General features: G+C 38.6%; 1 protein-coding gene across 1 annotated transcript in view; it reads right to left on the reverse strand.

Annotated features, from left to right (window-relative positions):
- PLEKHH2 (pleckstrin homology, MyTH4 and FERM domain containing H2) overlaps positions 1–17,709 on the reverse strand; it is a 110,092-nt gene that overhangs the window by 58,494 nt on the left and 33,889 nt on the right. The window contains exons 7-11 of the mRNA XM_066378388.1: positions 8,480–8,665; positions 5,788–6,746; positions 2,905–2,980; positions 1,203–1,297; positions 35–179 (exon numbers count right to left, since the gene is read on the reverse strand). Of these exons, the coding sequence (XP_066234485.1) occupies positions 35–179; positions 1,203–1,297; positions 2,905–2,980; positions 5,788–6,746; positions 8,480–8,665 (1,461 nt within the window). The remainder of the gene's footprint in view (positions 1–34; positions 180–1,202; positions 1,298–2,904; positions 2,981–5,787; positions 6,747–8,479; positions 8,666–17,709) is intronic.

Genomic DNA, 17,709 nt, shown 5'->3' on the forward strand with positions numbered 1-17,709 from the left:
GGAGTTGTCTTGTATGCCTGAGACTTTCTCTCACCTCGTTTCATGGCTCTGGGGCTGCCTGGCCCACTCCGACTGCGCGTGTCTGACTCGGAAGTCCGGGAGCTGGATCTGGAACTGTCTTCTTCCTCGGACCCAGACGAGTCATCCAGGAATGGGCTGCTGCTTATTTGGGTCGCCTTCTAAAGAAAAGCAGAACAGCCTCTATGAGTCCATTTCTAAAGTTACCTCTCTCTTTAGAAATAGAACATTTTACCCAAAGAAGTCATGGAGTAACATTTTTGAAGGAATACAAGAATATATTTGCCATTACCTAAGTCATGTTAAGTCTCAAAATCTAATTAGCAAGGCGTTTGTCAATTAGAAAAGATTCCTGAAAACATAAGGCCATGAATACCTGGCAATACTTATTTTCTTTATTTAATTTTTAATTCTCTAATTGAATTTATTGGGGTGACAGTTTAACAAAATTATACAAGTTTCAGGTGCACAATTCTACAACACGTCTTCATACAACATACAGTGTATCCACCACCCCCCCACGTTCAAGTCTTTGTCCATCACCATTTACCCTGCTCCACCTTCCCCCCACCCCACAATCAACACACTGTTGTTTGTGTCCATGAGTTTTTTCTTTCTTGTTGTCCTTTTTCAACTCAATTCCTTTACCCCCTCTTGCCCAACCTGCCCCTCACCCTGCCAGCTGTCAGCCTGCTATCAATGTATGAGTCTGTCTCTATTTTGCTTGTTTGTTCATTCAGTTCATTAGATTCCACATAGGAGTGAAATCATATGGTACTTGTCTTTCGCTGACTGGCTTATTTCACTGCTTATTTTAATTAGGTACTTCAAGCAAGGGAGGGAAACCCTGGCAGTGATACAAAGATATTTATAAATCAGGAGTTTTCATTACAGCATTCGAAATATATTTCCTTTGAACAATTAACTAAGCCATGGAGGGGGCAGAGTATATCATGGGACATAACAAAAATGGACTCAGACCTCAAATACTGATAAGAATAAATATCTTCTCCAGATCTTTCCATTTCTTATCTTTTTATGTTATATTAGAGTGAACTTCTAAAACTCCCTATAAAGGGAGAGTCTGTGTAAACTGACAAGAATGGAATCTAGAGCTTTATTAAGCAGTTTTCTTATCTATCATGAAGAGAACCATACGTTTAACAGTAATAATAATGAGTTACCCCTTTCAAAGTTGTATACACTGGGGTTGTCATATTCTTGTATATCAGTGAGGTATAAAGTCCTGATGTGGTATAGGAAAGCATCACAACAGAATCTGAAACGAAAAACAAAATTATTAAAAAAAAAAACAACCCAAAACTTCTAATCAGCACTTAGGTCTATTTCTTATGAATGTGAATTAACAAAATTTCCAATTAAAAGAAAAATTGGGTCAACACACATGATTATTCACTATATAGTCTATTATAAGAATTATGAAAATTTCAGGTTTTATTCTACACTCTTACATGGCTCATTATCTCCTCATGTGTACTTGTTTCCTGATTAGACTGTACAAGGATCTTAGCTTCAATTTCTCCATCCAGCTCAAGATGGACAGAAATAAGTACAAACACGTGCTGACTCATTCAGTGCGCAGTACCCTATGAAGATATTCTCTGATTATTCATAGCCCTATTACTGAGATAGCGCTAAAACATCATCATTCTTAAGCCATTATTAGGTGAACCTCATTGCTAACTGGTTAGAATATAATTTCCTAAATGGTAAGAACCTGAGCTAGTTGGAAAGCAATAGAACATCAGTAGTTACCTCTGAGATATAGATTAGTGGTAGGTAGAAGAAACTACAGGAAAATTTCTCCTTTTATTCTAGAGAGTTCTTCATGATTTTTTTTTATAATGGGCATGTGTTGCCTTTATAATATTTTTTTGATGAAAGAGAGAAAGTGAGGGAGAGGGTAAGAGAGGGAGGGAGAAAGGAAGGAAGAAAGAAAGGAAGAGAAAATAGAGAGAAATGTGTTTTAAACTTTGGAAAAAAACATAGACTAATATTTTTACTTTAAACAACTGAAATTCCATAGTTTCTTTGCCTTAGTCTTTTTCAGGTAAAAATATAATGAGGTAGACTCTACATGACAGCTGACCGTTTGTGTGCCCCTATACTGAATAACACAAATTTTAAAATATAAGTCGGAAATCTTAGAAATCACTTTATGAAAGTTTAAATAATTCTATTATTCTATCATTTAGACATTTAGGAAGTTCTTGGCTAGTGAAACAGTGCAAAATCCTTATTTTTTAAAAAACTTTATTGTAGTTAAAAACAACAACCATATAACAAAATTTACCACTATAAACATTTTAAGTGTACAGTTTAGTTACTGTTAAGTATATACACATTGTTGTGAATCTGATCTTGATAATGTTTTATCTTACAAATCTGAAACTCTATACCCATTAACCCTTTGAGTAGTGAGTTTTTTCCATGCTCACTGAGCCCCAGGAGTGAGTTCTTTTTCAAAAAATGAAATTAGTTCCAGTTCCAGTTATATTAACTTAAAACCATGTTTGTTTGATAACCAGTTTATGGAAACAAGAAGAACATATATTTGCCTTTTTTAAATGTTGCCTTACACATTTTTAAAATAAAAATTTTTGTTACAATCGTACTCTGGATGGTCAGGAGGCACAAGGACGTACATGAACGTTCGTACTACTCAAAGGGTTAAACAATGACTCCCCCTTTCCCTCTCCCAACCCCCCAGTAACCAGTGTCCTACTTTATGTTTCTATGAATCTGACTACTTTAGATACTCTATATAAATGGAATCAGACTGCGTTCATCTTTTTGTGACTGCTTATTTCCCTCAGCATGATGTCCTCTAGGTTCATCCATGTGGTAGCATGCAAAATCACTTACTTTTATTAACATTCTCCATATTGAAGGCCTCAGACATTCGAATGCCTGATTTGGCTACAGCATAAATTCTGCTTTCCTAATGTAAAAGAGAGATTTAAACTGGATATTTAAGGCAAAGAAATGATTACTTTCAATACACATGCTTTTCATTTGTTCTTCATTTAATATTCACTAGAGTACAGCATTATTATAAAACTGTCATCATTGCCAACTAAAATATGCCACTGTGAATAGCACTGCAGAGGTTTTTTCCATCCATTAGTCATTCCATTATTTATCTTTGTTCCCAAATTTTTGCTTGCTATTTCAAATTCTTTTGAAGAGATAGGAAAAAGTAAGAGAAAGCATACTCACAATCAATCACTGACTATACTTACACACCACCTTTAATATTCTACCATCCTAGAATATGGTTAAAGAAAGAAAAGGGGAAACCTCGAAGGGCTGTAACAGGAAGCCAGAAAACATTCATAATCATTGACTACACATAAATATTACCTTTAATATTCTGCCATTCTAGAATATGGTTGAAGAAAAAAGAAAGAAAAAACTTGAAATCAGAAATCACAGAGAGTTGCATTAAGTGCTATCACCTTCCTATTTCAATGAAATAGAGGAAACACCTGAGGTCAAATAATTGAAGAATTTGGGGATTCCAATGGAATTTGTAATATTATCTTGTTCCAAAAGCAGATTGTTATTTTGCTTTCTCTCCCTCTCTTAGAGAGTCTCTGAACTGGGTACTAAGAAAGCTATTAGCCCAGCTCCCTGTGAGAAAAGGGACTCCAGGTTGTTCCTAACGCATAGATCACCATGTCCTGAGCTTTGACATGCACCTAACCGGGCATAGTGGTCTGGACCACGGTATAGTGGGCAACTAAGGCAGCCCTGCTCAAGACTGCGCTAGTCAGTGGCCTGTAAGGTAACAGACATGAGATCTCTAACTATCTAAGACGCTTCGGATTAAAGAGTGGCTGATTGAATGACTTAGATGCAGTTTCTTTGAGTGTGTGATTGTGAGATACACACAAGAGAGACAAACAGCAGAGTCAGCAGAACAGAAAGACATATAAAATAAGGCAGTAAGCAGGAGCTATGAGGCAGTTAGAAGACTTGAGAGAGTGGTGGGGAGTAAGTAGTAGTGAGAGAAGCAGAATCACTGTAGACAGGAGAGGACAAGCTGCCACTGGACCAGGGGCAATGGTGTCACCTGTGTCCAAGGAGCTGACTATCAAAGGTGCTATGGAATCATCACATGCTGTCCCACTAGAGTGACTACTGTATTTTGAATGATATTCAAGTTCAATAAGGATGGGCTATGTCTTAAATAAACCCCTCAAAGATCCTTAAAATAAACTCTTAAAGATCCTTAAAATAAGCAGTCAAAACCCCTTAAAATAAATTCTCATAAATTGAGGTACTTAGAATACATCTCTTTTTCCTGTAACCTGAAAACACCAGTAAACAGAAATAAAGCCTCAAATTTTGCCAGTCTGCTAAAAAGGTTTTTGAAAAACAATAGTACTTTTTCAGGACTAAACAGTTTCAGAAGACAAGGAAAAATGAGAGTCAAAAAAAAGAAAAAAAAAATGGTTTGCCAACGAAAATGAACTTGAAAGCCTAACTTAAATCTCTGGAAATCTCAACATAATAAAAAGATGCAAAATTTCAACTCCTCTCTGCCTAAAGGGTAACATAATTGGAATTCCAGAGATTCACATGCCAATAACCTCCATCCCCTGCACCCCACCCCACCACTGTCCAGAATTTGGTAATGAACTGCAGACAGTTTCATAAGGACACTGCAATGAAAGGGTCTTCTGAAAGTAAATAAAAGCAGATACAGCTCAAGGTCTGCCTTTATACTAGGAAAACAGGGTCTTCTTAATTTGCTTAAAATTGCTTTGCTCACAACATAAAAAATAATAGTATCAGAACATGACTCCAAAAAACAAAAATTCCTACAGTCAAGATGTTTCTCTCAAGGCCAAGGGTTAAATTATGTCAATATGAAAAGGAAAACTTAAATCTACAGATCATTTCACTTTGTTTCAAATATAGAAAGAATTTATTTTTCCTCTAGTAATTCCTAAGAAGAATCATATAATTGATGGGTTAATTGTTGTATTGATGGTCAATGTTTCAATGGAAGAAATTTCAATCTATTTTGGGTGTACAGGAAGACACTTTTGGTTAAATTAATGGATTTATAAGCTCATGAAGAGTAAAATCAAATTTCTCTTAAAGCCAATCAAGTAAATAATTAAGTTCAAAAATGATGACCAATAAGAGTGAAGCATCCTGTTGAGAAGTCGCCCATGAGTATTACACAGTTAAAAAGAAACCTTTCTTCCCACCCCTGTGGAGGGAGCTCCAGTAATTGAACACCCTGATCTCTCTCCAAGGAAGAGGAGTGGCTTAATGTGATTGGTAAGCTTAGAAGAAGAAACTGGACATGCAGAGCCAAGCACCTTTCTTTCTCCTTTCTCTTGAGAAGTAGCTACATGCAAGAAACAACCATTTGTTCTTGCTAGAGGGTCTAGGTCTCACTGGCAGAAGCCTGTGGTGGCCCAACACCAACTGGTGAATAAATGAGCTAACTCCAAAGTCCAGTACTGGAAAAGCTCATTTGCCTACCAAGTCTCTAAAATCAGTTTTATCAGTAAAAGGCAATATTTTGACCTCCCATCTGTCTTATCCTTGCTTTACTTCTCAAATGATTCAGAACTCAGTGAGAAAGCGAAGGGGAAATTACATCCTGAAAACTGGGAATTGTCAGACCAAAGCTGGACTTGAAAAGAAACAGGGAAAGAACGTAAAACCTGAAAATAAGTGTTAAGAAAACAGTCGTGTGCATGTGTCACACACAGCAATATAATTTACCCAGGAGGGAAAACGGTGCAGGGGGGGAGTTGGAGGTTTGCTGCACGCCGCCTTCTTTGCTGAGTCACCCATCTCCTGGTCATCTGAACATGGGGATTCCAGGGAGTCATAAGAAAACAGTCCATCATCACAGCTGGTGTCCATATTCTCTAAAATTTCTGTACTGTCACCATCAACAAGATCCAGGTCTGTTTCCTGAGGTCTCAGTGGTCGTATCATGCTTATAGCATTTCTGTTTGTACCAAACATCCTATCGGAACTTAACTGTGGCTGGCTTAAGTGCCTTTTAGCCAGTGCTACACTTATACTGAAAACATTAGGAATCCTTAACGTTGGGGCTGGCAGGTTTGATGAAGGCGCTAATTGTGATCCTTTTCCAGGAAGAAGGTTAGGATGCTTTGGAGTCAAAGCTGGGGTCAAAATAGGACTTGGGGTGTTGGCCTCACTTGATGAAGATGAATAATCCAGTCTCTGAGACTGAAATTTTTTATTTAGTTCATCTGAGGAACTGTCGTGCTTTTTACTTGTTTCAGAATTTCCCTTTCCAAGAAGACTGTTTTGAGCTTTCCATTGTGCTTCCTGTTGCCAAGAATATAGCTTCTTGTGTTCTGGTATCTTTATGCCAAAAGTCTCTTCTTCAAATATCGAACTGCTGTCGTCAGACGCTGTCAAATACGTCTCACTGCCCATCCTGCTACACTGGACCCCTTCCTCCGAGGTGTGACTGGACAGGGTGGATGTGTACCTGGACTTGGATCTTCCTTTGCTCCCGTCTTCCTCGTCGGAACTCCAGTCACTCACCGGAGCCCCAGAGTTCTGGGATACACCGCCGTCTGTACCAAAGCTTGTTCTCATTTTCCGATTCTGTTCCGGCACACAAGGGGTTTGATGCGATGTTCTCTGACCTCGGTTGTTTTCTTGAATTTGGTTATCGACAGACTTTTCTGGAATTTCCATTTCTAGAAAAGCATATATTGTATTGGCACATTGCCTTTAATAATATGATCCTTCTGTATACATTTAGCTTTAAGTAACTCCATTGTAAAAACTGGAGTTTTCATAAGAATAAAATTAATTTACATGATCCTTTTCTTTCACCCAAGTTTAGAAATGATAAGTTTTATATAAAACATGGAGCCCTAAAACTTCAATAGCATAGTATAAACATTAAACTACTTTTTACAAATAAACATATGGGTGACAGGATTGACAATAGTTTAAGAGATAATAAAAGAAACAAAATGTGAACTAGGGCAACACTAACTATCAAAGAAAGTGGCCCCTAAAAAAATGGGAGTATCATTAAATCTATTTTAGAAGCAAAGAAAATAACAGCTCTCTTTCAATTATATTTCAAAATTATCATAAGTAAATTTAAACATAATAAATATAATTTAAATAAAAAAATTTGTTCCCAAACTCCAATACATGAAATATGCAAAACCACGAAGAAAACATAAACAGCGAAAGGCTCTCCTCCCTCTACTTTTTGTTTAATCATAGCTAAAAAATGTGTTTTTATAATAAGACTAACACTCTTCTAAAAACGTCTTTAAATACGGCTTATTTTGTTTATAACATAATTAACAGAATAAACTATTGGCTTCAGAAACAGTGAGCTCAAAATTTAGATTGAAAACTGCAAAAGAAACTTTAAAAACATAAAAACACAGATATGACCTTCATAACTAAAGAAATAAAGGCTGAATAAATAAACTCGATAATTCAGTATCAGGCAATTTGCAAATGAACAAAAGATTCAGTATAGGCAACCTCAGCTATACTGAGCTATACTGGACTGTTAGAAAGTGGGAAGGAAACTAAAATGACTTCTCAAAAAGACAAAACAAATAAATGCAAGTAATGGCATAAAAGTGAGTGGCAAAAGAGCCTTCTTATTGTAAAACCATTAAATAGTTTTCAGAATTCCATAATCAAGCATGGACTTCTAGGGCTATAATTTTTCTCCTTTGGGGGATGGAAGCAGGAACTGAAAACAGAGAAGATGCAAATCCAAGTCTCCCTGAAATACCTGGGGAAAAGTCACAGTAGTGGCGAAGCCAGCAACCGCACAAAAAGGCAAGATTTGCAGGGGTTTTGAGACTAAAAAAATAGGACAGGCCCAGGGTTTTAACATTTAAGCAAATATTTTCCCCTTTGAAGCAATAAAGAGAAAGCCAAAATTCTCCCCTGGTGTTCTTTTTCTTTATAAGTTTGCAGTGTCCTATTTAATATTAGGTAATTTAAAAATATTTTAAATAAATCACAAATAGAACATTGACAGTTCTGATCTGAAACTCTACACTGAAGCAAGTGCCATGTAAGTACAAATATAAACTTTTTAACTTGAAATATCATCACTTCCTACTGCAGGGAGAAGTAGCAAGAGGGGAAAATCAGTTTCCTCACTGCATCATTGGCAAAGACTCTCAGAAAAAACAAAGATAACTAGATACACAAAGTTAAATGCCATACTGCTCTCTAAAAATATTCTCTTAAGACATCAAGTTGTCAAGAAAAAAAAATAAATGGAAACTAGGATGAATCATCCAGATAGATTTTGAATATTTACCCTTTTGAGGGATGAAAAAAAAAAAAAAAAGAAAATTAAGCTATTTGAGGATTAATCTTAATAAATGATTTTTCCCTTTTAAAAAAAATGTTAAAGCAAATTCAGCTAGTCCATAAATACCTTCTGCATCTTTTCCTTCAGTGAACTCGGGTTCTTTAGATGATATCTTGTTCATCTCCTCAGATTTTACTACTTGAGGAGGACTCCTTGCTCGGGATAAAAAGCACCCAAAGGTCAAACTGCTTAGGCGCTGGCCTTCCAAAAGCTTTGGTGTGGAAACACTGGATGACTTCTTCCCTTGAACTTCTGCAAGATCATCCATCAAAATAAAGATTTGAATTTTTCATAACAGTTTGTTAAACAGAATCAAAACATTAAAACTTGGACAAATCACTCCTTATACCAGAAAAATGAAGCCTGAAAATCCTAAAGGTCATCTTTTTTTCCCCTTTTATTGTTCAATTAATTAAAAAATTTTTTCAACCATTTCTCTCATTTTCCTATCCCATGCCTCTGGCAACCACTAATCTGTTCTCTGTGTCTATGAGCTTAATTTTTAAATTTTATTTATTTAGTTTTAGATTCCATATATTAAAGACCACAAGTTATTTGTCTTTTTTTTTCTGACTTATTTCACTTAGCATAATGCCGCTGCAGTCCACCCATGTTGTTGCAAATGCCAAGATTTCATTCTTTTTTTTTAAATTATTTTTATTTATTTATTCATTTTAGAGAAGAGAGACAGAGAGAGAGACAGACAGACAGAGAAGGGGGGAGGAGCAGGAAGCATCAACTCCTGTATGTGCCTTGACCAGGCAAGCCCAGGGTTTTGAACCAGCAACCTCAGCATTTCAGGTCGATGCTTGATCCACTGCGCCACCACAGGTCAGGCTGATTTCATTCTTTTTTATGGCTGAGTAATATTCCACACATATAACCGTAGCTTCTTTATCCATTCACCCATCAATAGACACTTAAATTGTTTTCCTATCTCGGTTACCATAAATAATGTGCAATGAATATGGAGGTGCATATATCTTTTTGAATTAGTGTTTTCATTTTTTGTGGATAAATACCCAAAAGTAGAATTGCTAAACCATATTGTATTTCTACTTTTAACTTTTTGAAAAACCTGCATATTCTTTTCTAGAGTGGCTGAGCCAATTCACATTACTAACAGTGTATAAGGATTCCCTTTCCTCCACCTTCTTGCTAACATTTGTTATTTCTAGTCTTTAACTCCAATGATAATAGTCATTCTGGCATGTGTAAGGTGATATCTCATTGCCGTTTTGCATTTCCCTGATGATTAGTGATGTTAAGCATCTTTTCATGTGTCTGTTGGCCATCTGTATATATCTTCTTTGGAAAAATGTCTATTCAGATTCTCTGCTCATTTTTAATCAGATTGTTTTTTATTGCTATTCTATTGAGTAGTAAGAGTTTTTTTATATATATATTTTGGATACATAATTTGCAAGTATTTTTTCCCACTTAGCGAGTTACCTTTTCATTTTATTGATAGTTTTCTTTACGGTACAGAAGTTTTAATATGATGTAGTCCTACTTGTTTAATTTTGCTAATTATGCAGTAATGCTACTAATGGCAAGGAAAAAGGGACCATAATCTTGGGTGTCAAGAAAAACAAAGGATATTTAGACCATCACTGGGGCAAATATCACATTACTGTGATAACTTTTGCTTATTGTAGTTGTTAGTATGTTTTTCATGAGAAAACAGAAGGAGGGGCTTGGTCTATGATGACCATAATATGGAGAGCCTTAATCTCTTCTGTAGAGGAAAGAAAGGGAAGGGGCAGCTTCTGCGTAGAGAATTTAAATAGCTAGTAGAGTGATTATGAAAGCACCTAATTATGGATTTAATTCATCTTTTAGGATATGTAACACTGCTGCTTGTAAGATCAAAAGAATGGAGATTCAGTGAGAGTAATAAAACTTTTCAAGAAAATTAAATTCTTAACTTTGGGAGAGCACCAAAGGTTAAGTTAAATAGCAACTGAAAATTGTGTACAATTAAAGGAAAATATCTTTATATAGTGTATACCCTCAGATGTATCTTTTATACTGTAGAGCCAGGAGCCACGGCCAGGGCCACCATCACAGCTGCCCGGCCCATGCAGGTATTTCACATTGGATTCGGACAGTCAGTAAAGAAACAACGGAGCCACAAACTGATGGGCTGTCATCTTCAATTCTAGCTTGCACCCGGCGGGCAAGTAAAAACATACACTGGGCTCCAAAACCCACTCACATTCAGTGCTCACAAAGCTACTGACTTATCCGAGTTTCCTAGAATCAAAGGTTTCTAGCTCACCAGCCTTATTCTCCTCAGTTCCCCATCTCCTTCCTTATCCCAGATACAAACTCTATACAAACTGGCATCTCACTCAGCACTCCGCCATCTTGGCTGCTTCTCCTGGCCTACTCCACGTGGCCTCCTTCTGCTCTCTGCTCTGCTCTCTCCTCTAATGATAATCTCAGGAACCAAGAGCATAAGCTCCCGCTCTGTCCCCATTTTATAGTGTAGAAATCCAAACCCTTAATCCAATATACAAAATAGGGAAGTCTCTAATACAAAGTCACTTCTCTGAGGCATGATTGGATTGTACTGCCCCACATCAAAACGGGTGGGAGAGGCTTAATCCCAAAACCAAGCCCCAGGCTACAATGATCCTGCCTGCCCCCAACACACATTAATATCACCTGGGCGACGGCATCTTTAACAAAGTGAGCATAATACATTTTATCCGTCCAACATATACTTTCATGGTGATTATCTCACATAGAACTAATTCATAATAGTTTAATAATCGTATACATGCATATATATGTTTAAGGTACAGATGACCCTTGAACAACATGTGTTTAACTGCACCAATTCACTTACACACAGATTTTTTTTTCAATAAATAACTGTACTATTTTCCATTCATGGTCAGGAGTCCTTGGATGTGGATGGCTGACTATATGCATTGATGTATATACCATTTTATGTAGGGAACTTGAGCATCCCTGTATTTTGGTATCTGCAGAGAATCCTAGAACCAATCCCCCACAGATACTGAGGGACAACTTAAGTTTTGGGGGATTTTCAACTGCACAGGGATTAACCCCCCTAACCTGCAGATTGTTCAATAGTCAACTATACTATATGATAGCTACACAGATCACATCTGTCTTCTCCAGTCCAAGCCTGGGTTCCTGTAAAGCCAGCAGCCAGGGCCAGGGCCACTATCACAGCAGCCTGGCCCATGCAGGTTCGCATTGGATTCGGACAGTCGGTAAAGAAACCATGGAGCCAAAAACTGGTGGGCCATAGTCTTTAATCTAGCTTGCACCCGGTGGGCAAGTAAAAACATACACTGGGCTCCAAAACCCAGTCATACTCAGTGCTCACAAAGCCACTGACTTATCCGAGTTTCCTAGAATCAAAGCTTTCTAGCTCACCAGCCTTCTTCTCCTCAGTTCCCCATTTCCTTCCTTATCCCAGATACAAACTCTACACAAACTGGCATCTCACTCAGCACTCCGCCATCTTGGCTGCTTCTCCTGGCCTCCTCCACGTGGCCTCCTTTAGCTGCTGGCTCTACTCTCTCCGCTCTCTCATGCTAACCTCAGGAACCAAGAAACAAACTCTCGTTCCATCCCCATTTTATAGTGCAGAAATCCAAACCCTTAATCCAATATACATAATAGGGAAGTTTCTAATACAAAGTCACTTCTCCGAGGCATGATGGGATTGCACCACCTTACACCAAAAAGGGTAGGAAAGGCTTAATCCCAAAACCAAGCCCCAGGCTACAAGGACTCTGCCTGCCCTCAGCCCACCCCAACACACACCAATACCACCTGGGCAACGGCCTCTTTAACAAAGTGAGCATAATACATTCTATCTGCCCAACAATCCACCCCTATGCTCACTTTACTACCCACAATCTATACCACCAGCATCCCTGTGCAAGGAAATTAGAGCATTACATTAGAACATTACACAAATTAAAACAGCAAAAATAATACAGTTTCAACAATTACAAAGGTACACTTCACCAGTCTCTGAGCACTTTGCCCAAAGCGCAAAATGTCCTCGCTTTCTTTCTAGCCATGGGAAAAGCTTCCCGGGGCAGGGGAGTGCTTCCAGCAAAGCCACCCCCCACCCCCATCGGGGTATTTCACATTGTCCAAAATCCGTAATCCGTAAGTCCATCCAACAAAGGAGCCAATGCCCACTCCGGTCATAGTCCAGGAAATCAGTCCACGCACGTGGGTCATCAGCCACCCCCCTCATTCCTGCCGTCCTGGCAGGTTTCACACTGTCCCAAAGAGGGGCACGTGGCAATGGCAGTCAGCATTTCCATCTTTGCTCCGGAAAGCATGTCCAGCCCTATGTCCCAAAATCGCAGACCTACCAGGGCCGTAGTAGGTGCTCCTTCCAGCTGGGCTTCCACCTTCCGGAGACTGCGGATTGCAACTCCAGTCCGATTCTCCTCATCCTCCAAAGAGGAACTGAAAACACCAGCTCCGGCTGCTGGGCTCGAGCCTCCGTCCACTGCCGCCTTCTGCTCCGCAGACCTTGCAGCTCTGGACTTGGCTTCAGCCTCAGCCTCGGCCCCGGCCCCGGCTTCAGCCTCAGCCTCGGCCCCGGCCCCAGCTTCAGCCTCAGCCTCAGCCCCGGCCTCCTGCCGCTGCTGGCTCTCCGCAACATCCAGGGCAAGCTGCAACTCACGAACCTCTGAATCCTCCAGCGTTTGCTCCATTTCCAGGCGAATCTCGAACACCTGGTCGGCCTCCTCCACAGAACTCTCGGTTTCCTCACGCATGGCTGTAAAAGTCAGCCAGCCTACAATCCCCAAAAGGACAGCCATGGGGAACCCTAACACTAGCCAGTCCTCTACTCCACCACTCAAAGGCTCCTTGCCGATCTGTATCGAATCCTGCCACAGACTACGCCAAATGTAAAGCCAGGAGCCAGGGCCAGAGCCACTATCACAGCAGCCCGGCCCTTGCAGGTTCCAGACTTAAAACTAAACCCTAGGCTACAACGACCCTGCCTGCCCTCAGCCCACCCCAACACACACCAATACCACCCGGGCAATGGCCTCTTTAACAAAGTGAGCATAATACATTCTATCTGCCCAACAGTTCCAAAGATCAATGTACCTTATTTTAGTTTATAAATAAGACTGTAGATGAAGACTAGAATTGCAAACTAACAATATCAGGGAAAATAGCCTTGTGAGAGTGAGTTTAGTACATCCAATCTATTTCAATTAGGGTAACTGTCACAAAGACCTGAAACTTTATCCTAAATATGAAATTCCAGATCAACTATGAGAACACCTGTTTTTCATCATAGAGATGGAGGAAATTTGTGATATAAGAAATATATATTTTGGTCTTCATCCATGGTTCCTGGCACACAGCCTCTAAAACCCTTGGAATTTCCTAAGTAAGAGTGATAAAGGTATCTTTTGTTTCCATAACAAACCCTTTCAATCAAATCTGAGCTTATGTAAATGAGAAGATTTTTGGAAAGCCCCAAGATAGCCTCAGGATGAGGACTGGTTGCCAGGGTAAACAACCAAGTGATTACAGGGCTGGAAATTACAGCCTCCCTTATTCACCCCCTACCTCTGACCTCAGGGAAAGGCAGAAGGCAAGCAGTTGAAGTAATCACCAGTGGCTAATGATTTAATCAACCAATCAGGTCTACATAGTAAAACCTTCACAGAAACCGAAAAGAATGAGGTTCAGAGAATTTCCAGGTTGTTGAACACATGGAGATTCTGGGAGGGTGCATGGAAGTTCTATGCCTCTCCTCTCACAGCTTGGCCTATAACCCTCTTCCATTGAGCTGGTTCTGAGTAATAGCTTTTGTAATAAACAGGCACTCTAATAAGTAAACTACAAATGATCAAATCTGAGGAGGGGGTCATAAACCTCCAATTTATAGCCAGTTGGGCAGAAACAGGAGTGACATATAATCTATACTTGGGATTGTGTCTGAAGTGGAGGGAGGGAATATTTTCCTTTGGTATCTGATGCTAACTCCAAGTAGAACTGTCAGAATTGAGTTGAATTTGTAGGACACCTAATTGATGTCCTCTGAGAATTAAAGAATTGCTTGGTGTGGGCAAAACTCACCCATATCTGGTGTCAGAAGTATTGAGAAGAGAAAAAAAAGAGGCATTTTTCCTTTTACAAAATAATAGCAATAGGAGATGATGTCAGAGCAATGGCAGTATGAGAGACACTCCTGATCCCTCCCCTTGAAATTTTAACAACTTGAACAACTATAACACAGCAAAGAAACCCCACTGCGTTCAAAGTTGCACCTGAAAGATCCACACACAAAATAGACTAAAGGTGGGATAGGGTGGAAAGGAGGGCAGAAGATAAAATGTACTCACTGTAGGCTCTGAGGAGGAGACAAACCTAGTGTGACTGGTTTTTTGTTTTTTTTTCTCTACTGGACTACAGGTAAGAGGGAAGCTTGGGCTGTGTGGATTTTGTCTGAGGGATATGAAAAGGGAAACTCAGAGTGACTGGGTCTCCTTCTGCTGGGAGGAGTGGTGCAATAGAGGGGCAGAGGGGGACATAAACCAAAATGGCCAGAGTGCGGGATCATGGCCAGTGTTCCTGTGGTCTGCCTGCAGCCCACACTCAGCAGAGACAGAGAAAGCTAAAGTGTGGCCCCCCAGCCTCCCAGGTTCCAGCCTCCTAGGTTCCTCGGTACCAAGAGTGGCAGAGACAAACACCGCAACTAGCTCTCCAAAGCCACTCTCTCCCCTGGAGAACAGAGGTGTTCCATGACCAGTTCCCAGGTCTGTTGAGATGTAGGGAGGAGCACCTGGTAGCCTGAGATCACCATTGCTACAGATGGAAAGCGAAGCCATAAAGCCCTCACAACATGCCCCATCCATCAATATGTCTATGACCCTACCTACATCACTGTGACAGCAACATCTCAGTAGGGGACATCCAGGAATTTTACAGAGCTAAAAGTTGTAATACAGCGACATCTACTGGAAGAAACCTCTCAAAACCAAAATTTACTTTTCCTTTGTTTCTTATTCTTTTTTCTCTTTTAAATTTATTCTCTTTAATTTAAACAATATATTTTTTATTCTTATATTTTTGTATTTTGTTTTTAATTTTTTTGTTTTCTTTCAATCTTTTTTCTGTGGTTTTTCTTCTTGTAATAATTTTTTTAATTTTTATATTTTTAATTGTATTTTTTAATTTTAATTTTTCATTTTAGTATTTTTTGTTGTTGTTAAGGCTCTAAGAATACCACTCTCAAATGTCATCAAGGAAGAAGAAATTGAATACCATGGCTACACAAGACAGACATAGTTCAGAAAGAAAATAAAAAATCTCCAGGAAAACATCTCAATCACATGGAAACCTTGGAGTTAAATGATAGAGCATTCAAAGTTGAAGTTCTGAAAAAACTCAGTGAGATATGAGAAGATACCAATAGGCAACTTAATGAGTTCAGAAAACAAATTAAAGAACAAAACAAATACCTCACCAAGAAGACTGAAACTTTAAAAACAGTGATGAAGAACTCAATACCTTAATTGAAGACTGAGGTAGCAAGTTTAGCTAATAGAACAAACCAGATAGAAGAAAGAATCAGTAACATTGAAGATAGGCAACTAGATACTACAAGAGGAAGAGAGAGACCCACAAGTTTTAAAAAATGAGAGCTCTACAAGAATTGTCTGAGTCTATCAGGAAGAGCAATATAAGTATAATGAGTATAAAGAAGAAGAAGAGATGGAGAAGGGAATGAAGAGCCTATTCAAACAAATAATTGATGAGAATTTCCCAAGCTTATGAAAAGAGTTAGAGCCTCAAATCCAAGAAGCAAACAGAACGTTGAGTTACCACAACCCAAACAGATCTACTCCAAGTCACATCATAATAAAATTGTCAAAAATCAATGACACAGACAGAATACTCAAGGTAGCTAGAAAAAAGAAGAACATAACCTATAAAGGTAAGCCCATTAGGTTATCACAGATTTCTCAGCAGAAACTGTACAAGCCAGAAGACAGTGGACCCAAACATTCAAAGCACTGAAAGAGAGGAATTACCAGCCAAGAATACTATATCCCTCAAAGTTATCCTTCAAATATGAAGGAGAAATAAAAACTTTTACAGACATACAGAAGCTGAGGGAATTTATCACCAGAAAACTCTGACTGCAGGAAATACTCAAGGGGGTTATTCAACCAGACACAAAGAACAAAACAAAACTACAAGTAAAAAAGCTCTAACTAGGTCACAATAAAAACAAGGATAAAATGTGACAACAATAACATAAAAGGAGGATAAATATCTGCAGTAGCAAAGGAGGATGGAGTGCAGAAGCACTCATAAGACAAAAGACTCTTGTACATATGAACATTTTTCTCTTAATAACCTAATGGTAACCACCCATGAAAAAGTCACCACTGAAATACACAGCTTAAAAAAAAGAAACAGAGGAAAGAAGTATGGAATACCACCAAACAAAAACAGCTGACAGAAACAGAAAAGAGAAGAACCAAACAAGACACAGAGCTACCAGAAAACAAAACATAAAATGGCTATAGGAAATTCTCAAATGTCAATTACCCTAAATGTGAATGAACTGAACTCACCAATAAAGAAGAACAGAGTAGTATATTGGATCAAAAAGCAAAATCCAACCATATGCTGCCTTCAAGAGATACATTTAAGCTGCAAGGACAAAAGCAGATTATAGTGAAAGGTTGGAAAACCATTCTCCAAGCAAATAATATCCAAAGGAAAGCAGGTATAGCCATACCCATCTGTGACAATAATGACTTCAAGACAACAAAGGTAACCAGAGACAAAGACGGACATTTCATAATGATGAAGAGGACATTGTATCAAGAATACATAACACTTCTTAAAATATATGCTCTGAACCAGGGAGCACCAAAATATATAAGACATCTACTAACTGATCTAAAAATAGAAGCAGACAAAAACAAAATCATACTTGGAGATTTCAACACACCATTGATGGCTTTAGATAGATCATCCAAACAGAAAATCAATAAAGAAATATCAGCCTTAAACAACACACTGGACCAAATGGACATAATAGACAATTACAGGACATTTCATCCTAAAATGTCAGATTATACATTCTTCTCCAGTGTGCATGGAACATTTTCAAGGATAGACGATATGTTGGGCCACAAAACTAACATCAACAAATTCAGGAAGATTGAATATTTATACCAAATATATTTTCTCTGATCATAAGGCTTTGAAATTAGAATTCAGTTATAAAAAGGAAGTAAAGAAACCCA

The sequence above is a fragment of the Saccopteryx leptura genome, chromosome 3 (assembly GCF_036850995.1).
Source record: "Saccopteryx leptura isolate mSacLep1 chromosome 3, mSacLep1_pri_phased_curated, whole genome shotgun sequence".
Lineage (NCBI taxonomy): Eukaryota > Metazoa > Chordata > Mammalia > Chiroptera > Emballonuridae > Saccopteryx > Saccopteryx leptura.